The 14,158-nt window shown below is 45.6% G+C and overlaps 5 protein-coding genes across 5 annotated transcripts; 3 read left to right on the plus strand and 2 right to left on the minus strand. All coding sequences in view use genetic code 12, as the record gives it.

Moving 5' to 3' along the window:
- Positions 1 to 92: 92 nt before the first annotated feature.
- LODBEIA_P23430 (uncharacterized protein) lies at positions 93 to 998 on the minus strand (the record flags this gene model as incomplete). The annotated part of the gene is made up of 1 exon (XM_066972332.1): positions 93 to 998. One exon carries the CDS (start codon positions 996 to 998, stop codon positions 93 to 95), a length of 906 nt encoding a protein of 301 aa, XP_066829281.1.
- Positions 999 to 3,124: 2,126 nt separating this feature from the next.
- Positions 3,125 to 5,599, plus strand: LODBEIA_P23440 (uncharacterized protein; the record flags this gene model as incomplete). Its single annotated transcript, XM_066972333.1, has 1 exon — positions 3,125 to 5,599. One exon carries the CDS (start codon positions 3,125 to 3,127, stop codon positions 5,597 to 5,599), a length of 2,475 nt encoding a protein of 824 aa, XP_066829282.1.
- A 1,265-nt stretch (positions 5,600 to 6,864) lies between these two features.
- Positions 6,865 to 8,628, plus strand: LODBEIA_P23450 (uncharacterized protein; the record flags this gene model as incomplete). Its single annotated transcript, XM_066972334.1, has 1 exon — positions 6,865 to 8,628. One exon carries the CDS (start codon positions 6,865 to 6,867, stop codon positions 8,626 to 8,628), a length of 1,764 nt encoding a protein of 587 aa, XP_066829283.1.
- A 1,320-nt stretch (positions 8,629 to 9,948) lies between these two features.
- On the plus strand, positions 9,949 to 11,400 carry LODBEIA_P23460 (uncharacterized protein; the record flags this gene model as incomplete). The annotated part of the gene is made up of 1 exon (XM_066972335.1): positions 9,949 to 11,400. One exon carries the CDS (start codon positions 9,949 to 9,951, stop codon positions 11,398 to 11,400), a length of 1,452 nt encoding a protein of 483 aa, XP_066829284.1.
- A 149-nt stretch (positions 11,401 to 11,549) lies between these two features.
- On the minus strand, positions 11,550 to 12,881 carry LODBEIA_P23470 (uncharacterized protein; the record flags this gene model as incomplete). Its single annotated transcript, XM_066972336.1, has 1 exon — positions 11,550 to 12,881. The coding sequence occupies one exon, from the start codon at positions 12,879 to 12,881 to the stop codon at positions 11,550 to 11,552; it is 1,332 nt and encodes a 443-aa protein (XP_066829285.1).
- Positions 12,882 to 14,158: the final 1,277 nt, after the last annotated feature.

The following is a 14,158-nucleotide window of genomic DNA, read 5'->3' on the forward strand; positions in this document are numbered from 1 at the left end:
AGACAATAACAAGAGGCAAAAGTTTCAAACTTTCTATTTCATGTTCTATAAACTCTATATCTTCTACTGTTTTCTTTTTTTATTTATTACAATCACCATTCTACAACGTCAAGTTTCTGCACCATGCGGACTTTATCGGGCCAAACTTTGCCACCAGCCAATATGCACTCGTCAACAATGGGAACCACGTTATTAGGCTTGCACAACCCCAACCAGATATTCTTTCCGTTTTCTCGTAAATATATGATGACGTTCGCAGCAAACTTGTGGCCTCCAATGTGGTTCACATAGGCAACAGTAACGCCACCGGGGGTGCTGTCGCCGTGATCGCGATAAAGTTCGCGTTCCCGCAAGACGATATCTAGCTCCTTTTTCATTATGGGGGCAGTGACGCCGCATCGTTTATCGCGCGTGCGATGCGAACACATGAAGATGTAAGCTCGGTTGGCATCGACTGAAAGTTGCGGGATGTGCTGCTGGAGTTCCTTGAGGGTGGTTGCTGGAACCACGGGGTGCAGATTTTTGGCAAGTATATCGAGTAATCGAGTCAATACTGCGTCGACTTGTTCAATTTGAACACCCTTGATCCATAAAAAGAAGGGCAATACTAAGATATCTCCTTTTTGCTCAGCAATGTATTCGTCGTCGGTGAACAATTCGTCACTGCCTAAACTGCAGCATGTAACTTTGATATTGCCAAGCGGCGTCGTGTTCAGATGAGCCGAGCCCCATGCAGCGACAGCATTGGACAAGGTATCTGGGGTCCCCGTAGCATCGTGTGGCCAGTCGGTTTTTCCCGTGGCGATATTGAGGTGCAATCCATATGGCTTTGTCGAGTCCCACAACGGCTCGGTTTCTTCAAATTTGAGTGATTTCGGGTAGGTGACGGAGCAGTCTGCGCATGTTTCTGGGCATTTGCTGATTTCGAAGCCCTTGGCTTCGATTTGCTGTGCTATCGAAGGGTTGGAAGACCCGAATATTTTGTCAAGAATCGCCATTGCTGGTTAGTTGCTTGGTTGGTAAATATGATAGCTTCTCTGTTTGATCTGGCGGGTAGATATGTATGTTAAATAAAATATATCGAAGCACACTGCGAGTGGCTCTAACATGTACGGCTCCCGCGTGAACAGCAACCCCACCAATGAGTTGGCCTATTTACTAAGATGATTAATCAAGTAGAGAAGATGATGATGTTGGTGGTAGTGGGTCTCTTTTTTTTTTCTTTTTCTAGTGAGGTTTCGGATCTAAGGCCCGATTCGGATCGAGTTTTTCCGCACGGAACGTAACTACTTACCCTCGTATGATGATATGGCCAAACAACCGGAAAAAAAAAAGCCCCACCCTCTGTTATCTTTTTAATCTGTTGATGTGCCTGTCTTGGTTGTGTGGCGCCAGGAAGTTGTTTCCAGCAGTAGCGGAAGCGAAGAAATAGCGAGTGTAGCGGGAGTTTTAGCTCCCTCTGCGGAGTTTACCCGCCTTGACCGAAAACTAGTGCCAAAATGTCTAGAGACGACGGAGTGTGAGATGTGTGAATGGGGTGGGCACCCTTGGCAAATGCCCAGATTTCGACAAAAATATCTACTACCAGCAGCGTCTAATCTTCTAGTTCTTCTATTTCCGCTGCTTTGGTTCCATTTTCTTCTTTCAAAGGCACCAACCACGACTGCGAGCATCTCGGATTTTTTCTTTTTTCTTGCCGGATTTGCGACATGGCCTCCCCTTCCTGCCTCCCGTCTTTGGTTTTTCACTTTGAAAGCGTTTGAGAGAGTGTTTTTGGAGGAAAATGGAAAGAAAGACGACTTCGTTTACAAGAGTGATCCCGACAGAGCATCAAGAAGGGAGCAAACGCCGGGTGGGGTTTCAACGACACTTGCGGTTGGTCCATGTGTAGTCGTAGTGAGGCTTGCAGTTGCGAATTGGGTTTTTTCTCTTCATTTTCTGCGAGATGAACCATGGTGGCTTTTGGCCATTACCCGTTTCAAGCATACACAGTCGCATGTTTGAACTTTTCGAGAGGTGGAAAGCGTCAAATGGTGCTGGTGCTGGTGTTTCCAGACCTTTTTTTTGTTTTATTTTTCATTCCATTTCTCAGAAACAGAAAAAACGGTTTGGTGCACTGTTGTTGTTGAAGTTGATAATCATCTCGAATTTGGCAACTTCTGCAATATAAACTTCAATGAGGTCTTTGGTTGAATTATCGGTTGAGGCTATGTTATTCAACACCAACACATATATTATTACACCACCGCCCTCGATGCAGTTAAGTTGATAATAAAAGTCTGAGCCCCTTCTCGCCAAACAACACACCACCGGTAGTTGAGTTGTAAGTCGGGGAAAAAAAAAAGAAAAAAGTGTAGTCTCTTTTGGTTTGCGATAGAACCATCAACCACAAGTTCTAACTGGACCACCCTCTCCTGGTTTCACCTCGACCTTGCCCTTGACTTCTGTCTGGTCTTGCTGGCCGTTCTTACTGTCCGTGGTGGAAACACTGGCAAATTGTGTCTATCTTGTGGGCGGGCGCTACCAACTGCACCATACCCCTTTCTGTCGTAAAGAAATTAAAGGCAACCAAAACTTATAAAATAAGATATAATACAACCAAAACACCCCAAGACCATCACGTCACACATCACACATCACACTTTTATTCAACCAAATCAAGTCAAATCAAACCGGAGCGGTCAACAGAGGAACAACGTCGTGACCAGCCAGCAATAATAACAACTAGAAGACGGCGAGAGAAAGCAACGGGAGAAGGAGAAGAAACTAAATCGCTCATTTCCATTCTTTTCATCCGCTACTGCTGAGAATATCTCTGAAGAGTACCACAGAGCATATTCAACAAAAACATCCACACTCCTTTGTCAATCTGATATCTTGAGACAACCAACCGCACACGTAAACAGCGCCCACATTTTGATGCAACACGAACATCGCCACCAGCCTTCATCATTGCCGATAACAACAACAACCTCACAATCAGCTTCGACTTCAACTTCAACTGCAAGGTCAATATAACACTCTAACAAAGAAGCCCCAATTTATAGTCGATACCACGATCAAGAGGGAACAAAAAAAACAAAAACACTCATAGCATAGCCCAATATATATATATACTCTACCGATGATACAACTACCGCAGAATGTCTCATCTATCAATGCACCTAACCTAGATGAAAAGAGGAAACCTTCGATACGAGGGGGAGCAGAGATTATCGCCCACAAGATTAAACCCAATACAAGCACAATTACAACTACCGCATCGTCGTCTTCATCGACGTCTCCATCGCCATCTCCGTCTCAATCTCCATCGACAAACACAACAATGCCGGCACCCATCACCAGCAACCGCAGCAGTTTCCATGACGGCTCATTGAACCACTACCATTTTTACGACCACAGTCAAAACACGGCTCAGCTGAATAACGACGACGTATCGATAAATCTTTCCAATACCTCGAGCAAAATTGCGCGCACCGAGTCAACAGCCGAAACGTTTCAACTACCCTTGTTGACCTCGGAGAATTTGAAACAACAAGAGGAAAATAGAAGAAGCTTGCTAGACGTGCCCAACAATGAGGATGAAGAACGTGACGGTGCCATGGGAGAAGATGACATTAACCAGCACCGCTCGCCATCTACGCCTACTTCGTTCAAAGGATCACGATCTGAAGTTAGCGATTTATCGCGCGAGACGACCCCTTCATCGGTTGATAATGGCGAGCCCATAGAACCCTCGCAAATGCCCATACTTACAATGTCGCGTGAAGTCGAAACACCGAGTGGCAGTAAGGAATTTCAATTTAGATTTAAGCAACCTTCAGATGCAAGAAGGAGAAGCTCGCTTGATGTTGACCCGCTAAGCCAGCTATCTCACAGTAACCAATCCAATACTGATAACTCAACCATTCGCAATGTTCCACTCGAGCCAACGACTTCGCAACTGGGCAGACAACAACCGCAGCCACAACCACCACATATGGAAAACTATGCTATATCAACTGGTGCCGATGTCATATCTACTCAACCACTCACAGGCTCTGCTGCTGCTGCGGCTGCTGCGGCTGCTCTTGAACCGTTTAGAAAGCCAACAAGCTCACGTCGGCATACAACTCCAACCATTTCAACTTCCCCGGCAAGAGATAAAAGCACATTGCGGAAAGAGAACAATTCCAAAGAAAAACCATCAATTAGACCCCATCACCATTCTCACCACCAACACAGCCACAACCGCAGCGAACATCACCCTTTACTTTCATCTGCAATTAAGTCTTCTTCACATTGTGACTTGCCAAGGAGCACAAGTGGAGAGATGCGAAAAATGCGAGATTCCATAACTGGCAAAAATCACCGGGTCAAGAAACGGTTTACCGAGGACGAAAAAGTGCTTGTTGGGAATAAAATCAGCGAAGGCCATGACAATTTCGTCATGGCTTACAACATGTTGACGGGGATAAGAGTTGCTGTGAGTTCCTGTTCGGGGGTAATGAGGCAATTGACGGACCAAGATTTTGTCAACACCAAGAAATTGAGTTTTAATTTTGAAGGCAACGAGTTGACACCGAGCTCGAAATACGATTTCAAGTTTAAGGACTATTGTCCCGAAGTTTTCCGAGAGTTGAGGCAGATTTTTGGAATTGATCCTGCCGACTATTTGATTTCAATCACGGGGAAATATATCTTATCTGAATTGGGATCACCTGGAAAATCAGGCTCATTTTTCTACTACTCGCGGGACTATAGGTTTATTATCAAAACCATTCATCACTCGGAAAAGAAGCAACTTTTGCGAATGTTGCAAGATTATTACCAACACGTGAAGGAAAACCCCAACATTTTACTATCGCAATTTTATGGTCTTCATCGCGTCAAGATGCCCATGTTTGGAGGCGGAAGAACGCGCAAGGTGCATTTTGTTGTGATGAACAATTTATTCCCACCGCATCGTGACATTCACCTTAAATTTGATCTCAAGGGTTCAACGTGGGGGAGAGTCACGCGAGTTGAAAAAGAAGACGCCGAAGCTCAGGATTTCGCCAAGTATACTTTGAAGGATATCAATTGGCTCGAGATGCACGAGCAGCTCAAGTTTGGACCCGACAAGCGCAATGTCTTTTTAAAGCAGCTCGAAAAAGATGTCAAGCTTTTGCAAAAGGCCAATGTCATGGACTACTCTTTGCTTTTAGGGATACATGACGTTAAGCGGGGGAACTCGACCGATATGGGACAAAAGCTTTCCGTGTTTGAGCCCAAATCATCGGACAAGAGCGCAATCATCAACACCAACCCTAGAGACATTGATCGGTCGCAGGATCTCCCCAGTTCCGTATACCCAGGAAGATCAAAGTATATATTTTACGGTCACGATGGTGGTATTCGGGCAACCGATGTTGAAAACGCTCCCTTGCAGGAGATTTACTATTTGGGGATTATTGATTTTTTGACCAATTACGGGCTAAAGAAGAGATTGGAGACTTGTTGGCGATCGTTGACCCATCTGAGAGCCACGATATCGGCTATACCTGCTAAGGAGTATGGCGATCGGTTCCGCCAGTTTATCAAAACCGGCACCACTTCTGAAAAGCAAAAGAAAAGCTAGCGTTGAATATAACAGTTGAGAACTTTTTTTCTTTTGGAAATGCTGAAAGCAGTTGCAAAGGGAACTGTGCCAAGTGGCATCCATCTTCTGGGACATGCAGAGTTGAGAAAGACTTCTGATATTGATCGCAGAGAATATTACAGCGCGAAAAATTTAAGAATACAAAGCATCCAAGACTTTTTTTTTTGTTTTTGAATGGTTTGAAAGGAGACAAGGCTGATGCTGGGGAAAATGGTCAAGCTGGCTTTGAGCTTTTGGTGTATAAAGGCTTTAGCATTCCAAGTAGAGACATTGATTCTAGAAAATAATAAGTTAGGAAAAGGCATTAAATACTTTGAAAAAAAAAAAACATGAGCAACTTTCTGTAGGTGGTGGCACTCTTTTCCTGATATTATGTCCACCTTCAATCAATTCGTGAATTGAAAATTGAACAACAACAACAACAACAACAAACATGGCCAGGGCCAAGTTTCAGGGTCAGAAGTCAGAAGTCAGTTCTAATCCAATAGAAAGCGAAAGGGGATTTATTATTTAGCAAATGGCTCCGTGTTGTTTTCTGTCTCTGTCTCTCTCGCGAGTGGGTTGGTGAAAGCGTGTCTCGACCCGCGTGAAATTCCAACCGAAAACTCTCAAAACCCAAGAGCTCCTCCCGCCGGCGTCTCTCCCTTCTAGTTGCTTCTACATTCTATTGTAAGTGACAGTTTGTAGCAAAGACAGGAGGAAGGCAGGCAAGCTTGCTACCGCTCCGAGTGACGTACTTGTTTTACTGTTTTTGCCGGGTAAGATTGCTTGCGGTATGTGCATGAAGCAGCCACCCACGCACCCGTCTGGCCAAACAAAAAGGAGCGGGTACTGCGGGGAATGGAGGAGGCAAAGAGACTCGAGGCTTAAGGCTTAAGGCCCCAGGCTTGTTGGTGGTCCACACGTGAAGAAGTGTTTGGAATAAACGTTTTGAGCGCGGTTAATAGCGGTGGTGGTGGTGGTGGTGTTCTTCGGCAATAACAAGTCCGAATTTGCCCACTTCTCTCTTCTCTCTTGCACCGTAGATTATTGGCACCACTTTATCTCATATCTCATCTTGCTACTACTGGTAAGGTTGAATCCTTATAATTTGGAAATAAATTTACACCACATTTCCCACCTTTCCAATTGGGCCACCATTGTTTCTGAGTTTCCTTTCAGCAATTTCAGCGATATTCGTAGCGCACCCAATGATGTCGTTGAAACAGATCTCACCCATGATGATGAGATTTAGTTGTCGTAACATGGGCGCCCATGTTCAGGCGCCCGTCAAGAGAAACTTTGCAACATCAAAGCGGTTCCACCTCAAGAACAGCTTCAAGTCCAGCAAGGTGCACCAACAGCAACAGCAACAAAAGCAACCATTGAAGTTGTTGGAGCAGCACCAGAAGGAGTTGACTCGCTATGGCCCGCCATTGCAGTCGTCCTTTGGCTGGTACAAGATCCTCAAGTATTCCTTTGGTGCGGCAGCTTTTAGTGCCGTTGCCGCGGGCATAATCATCATTTACAAAGTGTATCAAGAAAGTCAACCGGTGCAACAGGTGCCCCAATCGCCATTTTTTCCCAATGGCGAGAAGAAAAAGACATTGGTCATCTTGGGCAGTGGATGGGGGTCGATCCCCTTGTTGAAGAACTTGGACACTACCTTGTATAACGTGGTTATCGTTTCGCCTAGAAACTATTTCTTGTTTACGCCCTTGTTGCCCAGCTTGCCAACGGGCACAGTTGAGTTTAGATCGATTATTGAGCCGGTGAGAAGCATAACTCGAAGATTGCCCGGTGAAGTCATTTATTTGGAAGCCGAGGCCACGGGTATTGATCCTACCAAGAATGAAATCACCATCAAGCAAAGTACCACGGTCCACTCGGGCCACTCGGGCCAGGACACGGGCAGTTCCAAGAGCACTGTTCCCGACTATACTGGCATTGAGGAGATCACCACCACCTTGAACTATGACTATCTTGTCGTGGGTGTCGGGGCACAACCACTGACTTTTGGTATTCCAGGTGTTGCCGAGCACTCGACGTTTATGAAGGAGATTAGCGACGCTGCTACTGTTCGAACCAAGATCCACGATGTCATTGAGGCTGCCAACTTGTTGCCCAAGGATGACCCTGAACGTAAGCGTTTGTTGCAGATTGTCGTTTGTGGCGGTGGTCCCACTGGTGTTGAGACCGCTGGTGAGATTCAAGATTACATCGACCAAGACTTGAAGAAATGGCTCCCCGACGTGCAGCAGCAATTGCGTGTTAGTTTGATTGAAGCATTGCCCAATGTCTTGAACTCGTTCAATGCAAAGTTGGTCAATTACACCAAGCGTGTTTTCAACGAAACCAACATCAACTTGTTGACCAACACCACTATTAAAAAAGTCGAGGACAAGGTTGTCATTTGCAACCAAAAGAAGCCTGATGGAACGACTCAAACGGTTGAGATCCCCTACGGGATCTTGATTTGGGCCACCGGTAACGCTACTAGATCATTCACCAAGGACTTGATGAGCAAAATTGAAGAGCAAAAGAACGCGAGACGTGGATTGCTCATTGACGAGTATTTGAAAGTTGACGGTACCGACAACATCTACGCCTTGGGAGACTGCACATTTACCAAGTATCCCCCCACGGCGCAAGTGGCATTCCAAGAGGGGCAATACTTGGCTCAGCTTTTCCAAAAGAAGCACGAGTTGGAATCGATTAAGTACCAAATCGCCAACCCCACCGATAAGACCAACATTGAGAGACTAGCTAAGAAATTGGACAGATTGGAGGCCAATTTACCCAAGTTCCAGTACGAATACAAGGGATCCTTGGCTTATATCGGCAGTGAAAAAGCCGTGGCCGATTTGGCCATGGGCACCTGGTCCAATATCTCGACCGGTGGTGGGTTGACCTTTTTGTTGTGGAGATCCGCGTACATCTACATGTGTTTATCCGTCAAGAACCAAGTCTTGGTTGTTTTGGACTGGATGAAGGTGTACCTCTTTGGCAGAGACTGCTCAAAGGAATAAAGAAGTAAAAATGGCACAGGTTTCATATTTATAATTTTCTTTTTTTTTTTTTTTCTAATTGTTGTATAGATCTACAGCGGGATTAGATAATTAGTATTTTATGTGGTTTGATGGGGGGGAGGCATGTTGTAGATGGTATCGTAAGCTGTCAAGAGGAGTTAATAGCCGTGCACGTGATATGCACGCGCCCCTTGCTTCATTTCTTATACCCAGACCAACCCCCGGCCCTTCCCCCCCCACTTTACCCCCTTCTCCGCGTCATACAAAGCGGAGTGGTCAATCAAACTACAACCAGCTAGACCCACACGCGCGTCGAGGTTTCTGTTTCGAAAATGTGCAACTGACGCAAGCACGTATCGTGAAATAGCTACGAAGTACCCCACAGCCAAAAGATACCTCACTCGACAACCTCGGATTTCAAATTCCAGGGGCAAGGAGAACGACAGGGGCGGAAATTCACCATGTTCTTCTCCTCGCAACAGCAAACATACAGACGAAATCTAAATTTCGCCATATCTCTTTTCTGACGCACTTGGTTAAGTGGCACCCTCGTAGTGATGGCCGATGGTCCACGTGGTCCACCTGGAGAGGCACGTCAGATACACACACGTAACCCGTTTTAGTTTTCTTATTTAATATTTTCTATAGCATGTATGGAGAGGGAGAAATAGAGAGATTAGGGAATTCTTGGGATGAAGCAAGGTGGATGCCCCATGAGTAACGAAAATTGTCCGTCGTGTGCTTGTTTTTTGGCGTAGGCGGTGAAATAAAGCTTGTTGTGTGTTACATACTCCCATCTTGCTGCTCTAGGAGACAAGAGACGAGTTCTGGGTCTCGTGGGGTTCTTGTGGGAACGGAGGATGTTTTCAAAGAGGAAGAATGTTGTTTGAGGTTTCATCAGTGAGAGAGATAAGAAAAAGATTACACAAAGTGAAATTCCCAAATAGGCACCGCGAGAGATAAGCGTTTGCAGCATTGGCACCCATCGGCAGTTTTCCCTTTCCGCACCAGAGAGATAAGAGAAAGAGGAGGACGATGGCAGTGAAAGGCAGAGCCCGGTAATTGAGTCTATGCTGCAGCTCCGTAATCCCATCATCGACAACAACAACAAAGAGAAAGGTCACAGCCGAGCTTTTCATGAAACGACGCGTTGAGTTTTGCCTCGCCCTCCCGAGACTCTATATATGTACATGTATATATATATATGGCGGGTCCCTTATGTGACTCTCTTGCTCTGTTATATCTTATCGTTTTCTCTTTTGCGGCTATAATTTCACATCTCAGATCCTCATTCTTCAAAGCCCTCTTTTATTGCATAACATGGAACCAAATTTTCAACATGTAGACTCCCATAGCTCGAACAAATATGCTATTAATCAGCACCATCATCACCACCAGCAAAGCACGGAGAAGATCTCGTTTATTGTCATTGGAGCAGGCTTGATTGGACCACGTCATGCAGAACATATCGTGTCTCACCATCACGATTGCACCTTGATGGCGATAGTTGACCATTCGGCAAAAGGACCGCTGGTTGCATCCAAATTCGGCGTGCCACTCTATTCCAACCTCGATGAATTTTTCCAAAACGCACCCAAGTTGCCACAGGCGGCCATCATCGCTACCCCCAATCACACCCACCTCGCGATTGGAATGCAGTTGATTAACCGTGGAATCAACATTCTCATTGAAAAGCCATTGGCTTCTACTGCTACCGATTGCCAGACCTTGATTCAATTTGCCAAATATAAACAAGTCAAGATGCTCGTGGGCCACCATAGACGATTTAACCCCTACATCATCACCACCAAGCAGAACTTGGCCAAGATTGGCAAAATCGTGGCGTTGCAAGGCTGCTGGACGTTGTGCAAGCCACCTTCATATTTCTTGGAAAAGCCCTGGCGTTCATTAGTTGAACAAAACGGAGGCACATTGTTGATCAACTTGATTCACGATTTGGACTTATTGCAGTTTTTAATTGGCCCCATTGTCAAGATTTACGCTGAATTATTGGAAAAACAGAGAACCGATCGGTGGGGTTTCCCCGGCATCACACAAGATGAAGACTTGGTCGATGAAGGAGCGGTCTTGACTCTTAAGTTTGCCAATGGGTGCTGTGGAACGTTTGTATGTTCAGACAATGTCAGCTCGCCCTTTTCGTTTGAACACGGCACGGGTGAAAACCCAACCATTCCCTTTATGGACGACATTCAAGGCACCTTGCGTGTCTTTGGCTCCAATGGCACCATCAGTGTTCCCGATATGAAGTTATATCACCAGGGCTTGACTGAACCGGGCACAAACAGCGGCGAAGACCAAATGAGGGTTGATGGCTCCGTGGGCGACGGCAACAGCATGAATGGGAACCTGGAAGAGAATAGATCGTGGTTGAAGCCAATTCATTGTCAGCAATTGACCATGAATCAAAAGCCACCCCGGCACGTGCACCAGTCCATGTTGCTCACCCCATCGTCTTCACCGGATTTCAAACACGATTCCCCGATTCATTACACGCACTCAGCCGAGGTTAAGCACCAGGATTTGCACAAGATCAAACCGTTTGATTTGCAATTGGAACATTTTGTCAACTTGTTGACCAACCATGAAACGCACGTCAAATGCAGCGGCGAGGATGCCTTGAGAGCGTTGCTTTGCATTGAAGCTGTTCAGGAGTCGATTAGAACCGGCATGCCTCAGTACGTCCAGGACCTCGATTCTATTGACCCGGACTTTAACTTGTTGAACGAGTACTTGACCCAGGAAACTATCTAGAAAGCATTGCAAAATGCCTTGCAAAAAAAAATGAAAAAGTGTTGTATTAGAGAGTAAAAAAGACAGTATTAAGTTCAAGATAATTTTTTTTTCATTCGTTCATCATTATATTAACCACTATTCTAAGTTCTTTTCCTCTACTCTACGCCCTAAGCTTCATACAAATTTGGGTAGTCATAAGTTGGCATCTTGCCCGACTTGTACTCAGCCCAACCTCTTTCAATCTCTTCAAAAGCATCGTAACCCCAAAGGAAATCCTGGAAAACTGGATCAGCAAATCTGTTGGGACAGCCCAATTGTGGAGCTTTGCCTTTCAATTTGGAATCTCTAATTTCTTGCTCCTCGCCATCGGCCAAGTGGTAGATGTTACGGCAGTTGGCAGAACCTCTCACCACTTGCGAGCTTCTCCATTTTCTCATGGACTCAACCATGGTCAAGATCTCGCGGATTTGGTCCTTGGACTCAATCTTGGAGAACAAGCCAGCCAAGACAGCAGCGTCTTCAACTGCTTGCGAGGCACCCGAGGCCAAATAAGGCAAAGTCAGGTGTGAGGCGTCGCCCAATATGATGACATTACCCTTCTCTGGAACCCAGTTGGCCAATTCTCTCGAGTCCTGTAATCTCCATTTGCCGACCTCGTCGATCAAGTTGAAGATCTTGTGCAAGTCCGAGTCCCAGCCTTTGGTGACCTCGATCAACTCTTGATGGTTGGCGCCTTCTCTCATGACGTCATCTGGTAACGTGTCGGGACACAAACCAACAACATTACAAATCTTACCACCTTGCAAGAAGTACATCACAATGTGCAAAGTTGGCCCCCACCAGAAGTGGATATCTGGATGCGACCAGTATTTCTCCAAGCCAGGCACGGTTTTCAACAATTCAGTTGGGATCAAGGCACGGTAGGCCAAGTCGCCCGTGTCGTAGGCACCACCCGCTTTACCGGTGATCTCCTCTCTCGTCTTTGACCTGACACCATCGTAACCGACGATAACATCACCAGTGTGGACGACGCCAGCAGCAGTGCGAACTGAGTTGGTGTCAAAGTCAACCAGCTCAACACGAGAGTTAAGATGGATCTCGACGCCCAACTCCTTAGCTCTGTTAACCAAGACCTCGTGGTAGTGTGCTCTGTGGATATGCAAGTATAATCCATCGTATTTGTCCTTGACATAGGGGACCAAGTTTTGCTTTGAGATGACTTCACCGGTGTCGTACCTGTGGATCAAGATATCGGTGGGGTGGATCGAGACGGCATCGACCTCTTTTAAGCAGCCCATAGCTTCCAAGATCTTGATCGAAGGTGGTGGGATCTGAATACCTGCTCCCACTTCACCTAGTTCAGGGGCTGCTTCCAACAATTTGACCTTGTGGCCGGCAAGCGACAATGCAATCGAGGCGGAAACACCGCCCAAGCCTGCTCCTACAACAACAAACTGTAATGGTAAGCTGGTCTTTTGAAATTCACGTTTAGCTGGCATTTTGTTATTGAAGAAACTATTTGAATGAAACTAGATGGTGTATGCGTGTGTGTTTTCTTGACTCCCGGTCTGAATATGGCCGATATCAAACTTCTTTCTTGAAATCACAATTGGCAAAAACGGCACATTCCACGGTGAATATATATATTAGAGGTGTCTCGATGATATCCAACAATATACATCTATATCCTGCTTGTCTTCCCCTCCCCCATTTTGTCCCATTCCCATTCACACTCGCCCCGCCCCGCCTATCAAAACCGTTGCTTCCCCCAACTTTGCATGGAAAAAATGACACAATAGTTTCGGATATTTTATAAAATGGAAATAACTGAAAACCCCAATTCGACAACTTCAAACCAGACTAGAACAAATAAGCAGCGGAAGCAGTAGCTTGCTTTTGTTTAGATTTTTAAGGGCAAAAATTATCTCTTTTTTTTTTTTATCTCCCGCGTCCCATGCGTCTGCTTTGGCTACTTCTCGCGCTGGGCATTGGGGTCGGGAGGGACGACAGCTGATGGATGAAAATGAAAAAAATAAAATGGGGCAGAAGCTTTGGCCTAGTTGACTCTTCCTCCTGCTATTCACAACCCAGGCCTTCCCACAGCACGCATCGGAAGCTCTCATAGTTATAATTTCTGGCGAGTTGTGGAATAGGATAACCTTTCCCTCGAGTCCAAAAAAAAATTGTGTTGGGGGTAAGTCTTTACCCGAGAGACACAAAACACAAAATGAATATATTTTATGGGGCTACGATTCACATCCACCATCGCCAAAAACGAAAAAAAAAGTCGAAAAATAATGGGGATTCCTCAGCTGATGCGAAAACGTGGAGTTGAGTAAGGTGCAGAAGATGAACTGTGTTTCGTTGGCAATTTGAATTTAACCGTTGTCTCTCGCGTTTCACCCATTCAACTTTTCAAAAAGAGGGCGACGGAGAGCATGCGCTTGAACTTGGGGAGCGAACCCCACGGGTTAAATGTTTTGCCGGATGGAAGGTTTGAAGCTGCGAACAGAATAGAAGAACAAAGCCAAATCAAACGAGGCAAAAAGGTCAGAAATAGCATGAATCTGTATCGGGGCTCCTGGTATATATTGCCCTACTGAATTCCCCTTCCCCCCCCCTCAAAAGACAAAGTAAGGTAGAAAGATCAACCGTGTCAAAAAGAAAAAAAAAAAGAATCCAAATACCTTATTTTAGTTGCTAATGTACAACGTCCTCTGTAAAATACCATGTAAATCCCAACCTGTTTGCAATTTGAAACATCTCCGTGATACTT

The sequence above is a fragment of the Lodderomyces beijingensis genome, assembly GCF_963989305.1.
Source record: "Lodderomyces beijingensis strain CBS 14171 genome assembly, chromosome: 3".
Taxonomy (NCBI): domain Eukaryota; kingdom Fungi; phylum Ascomycota; class Pichiomycetes; order Serinales; family Debaryomycetaceae; genus Lodderomyces; species Lodderomyces beijingensis.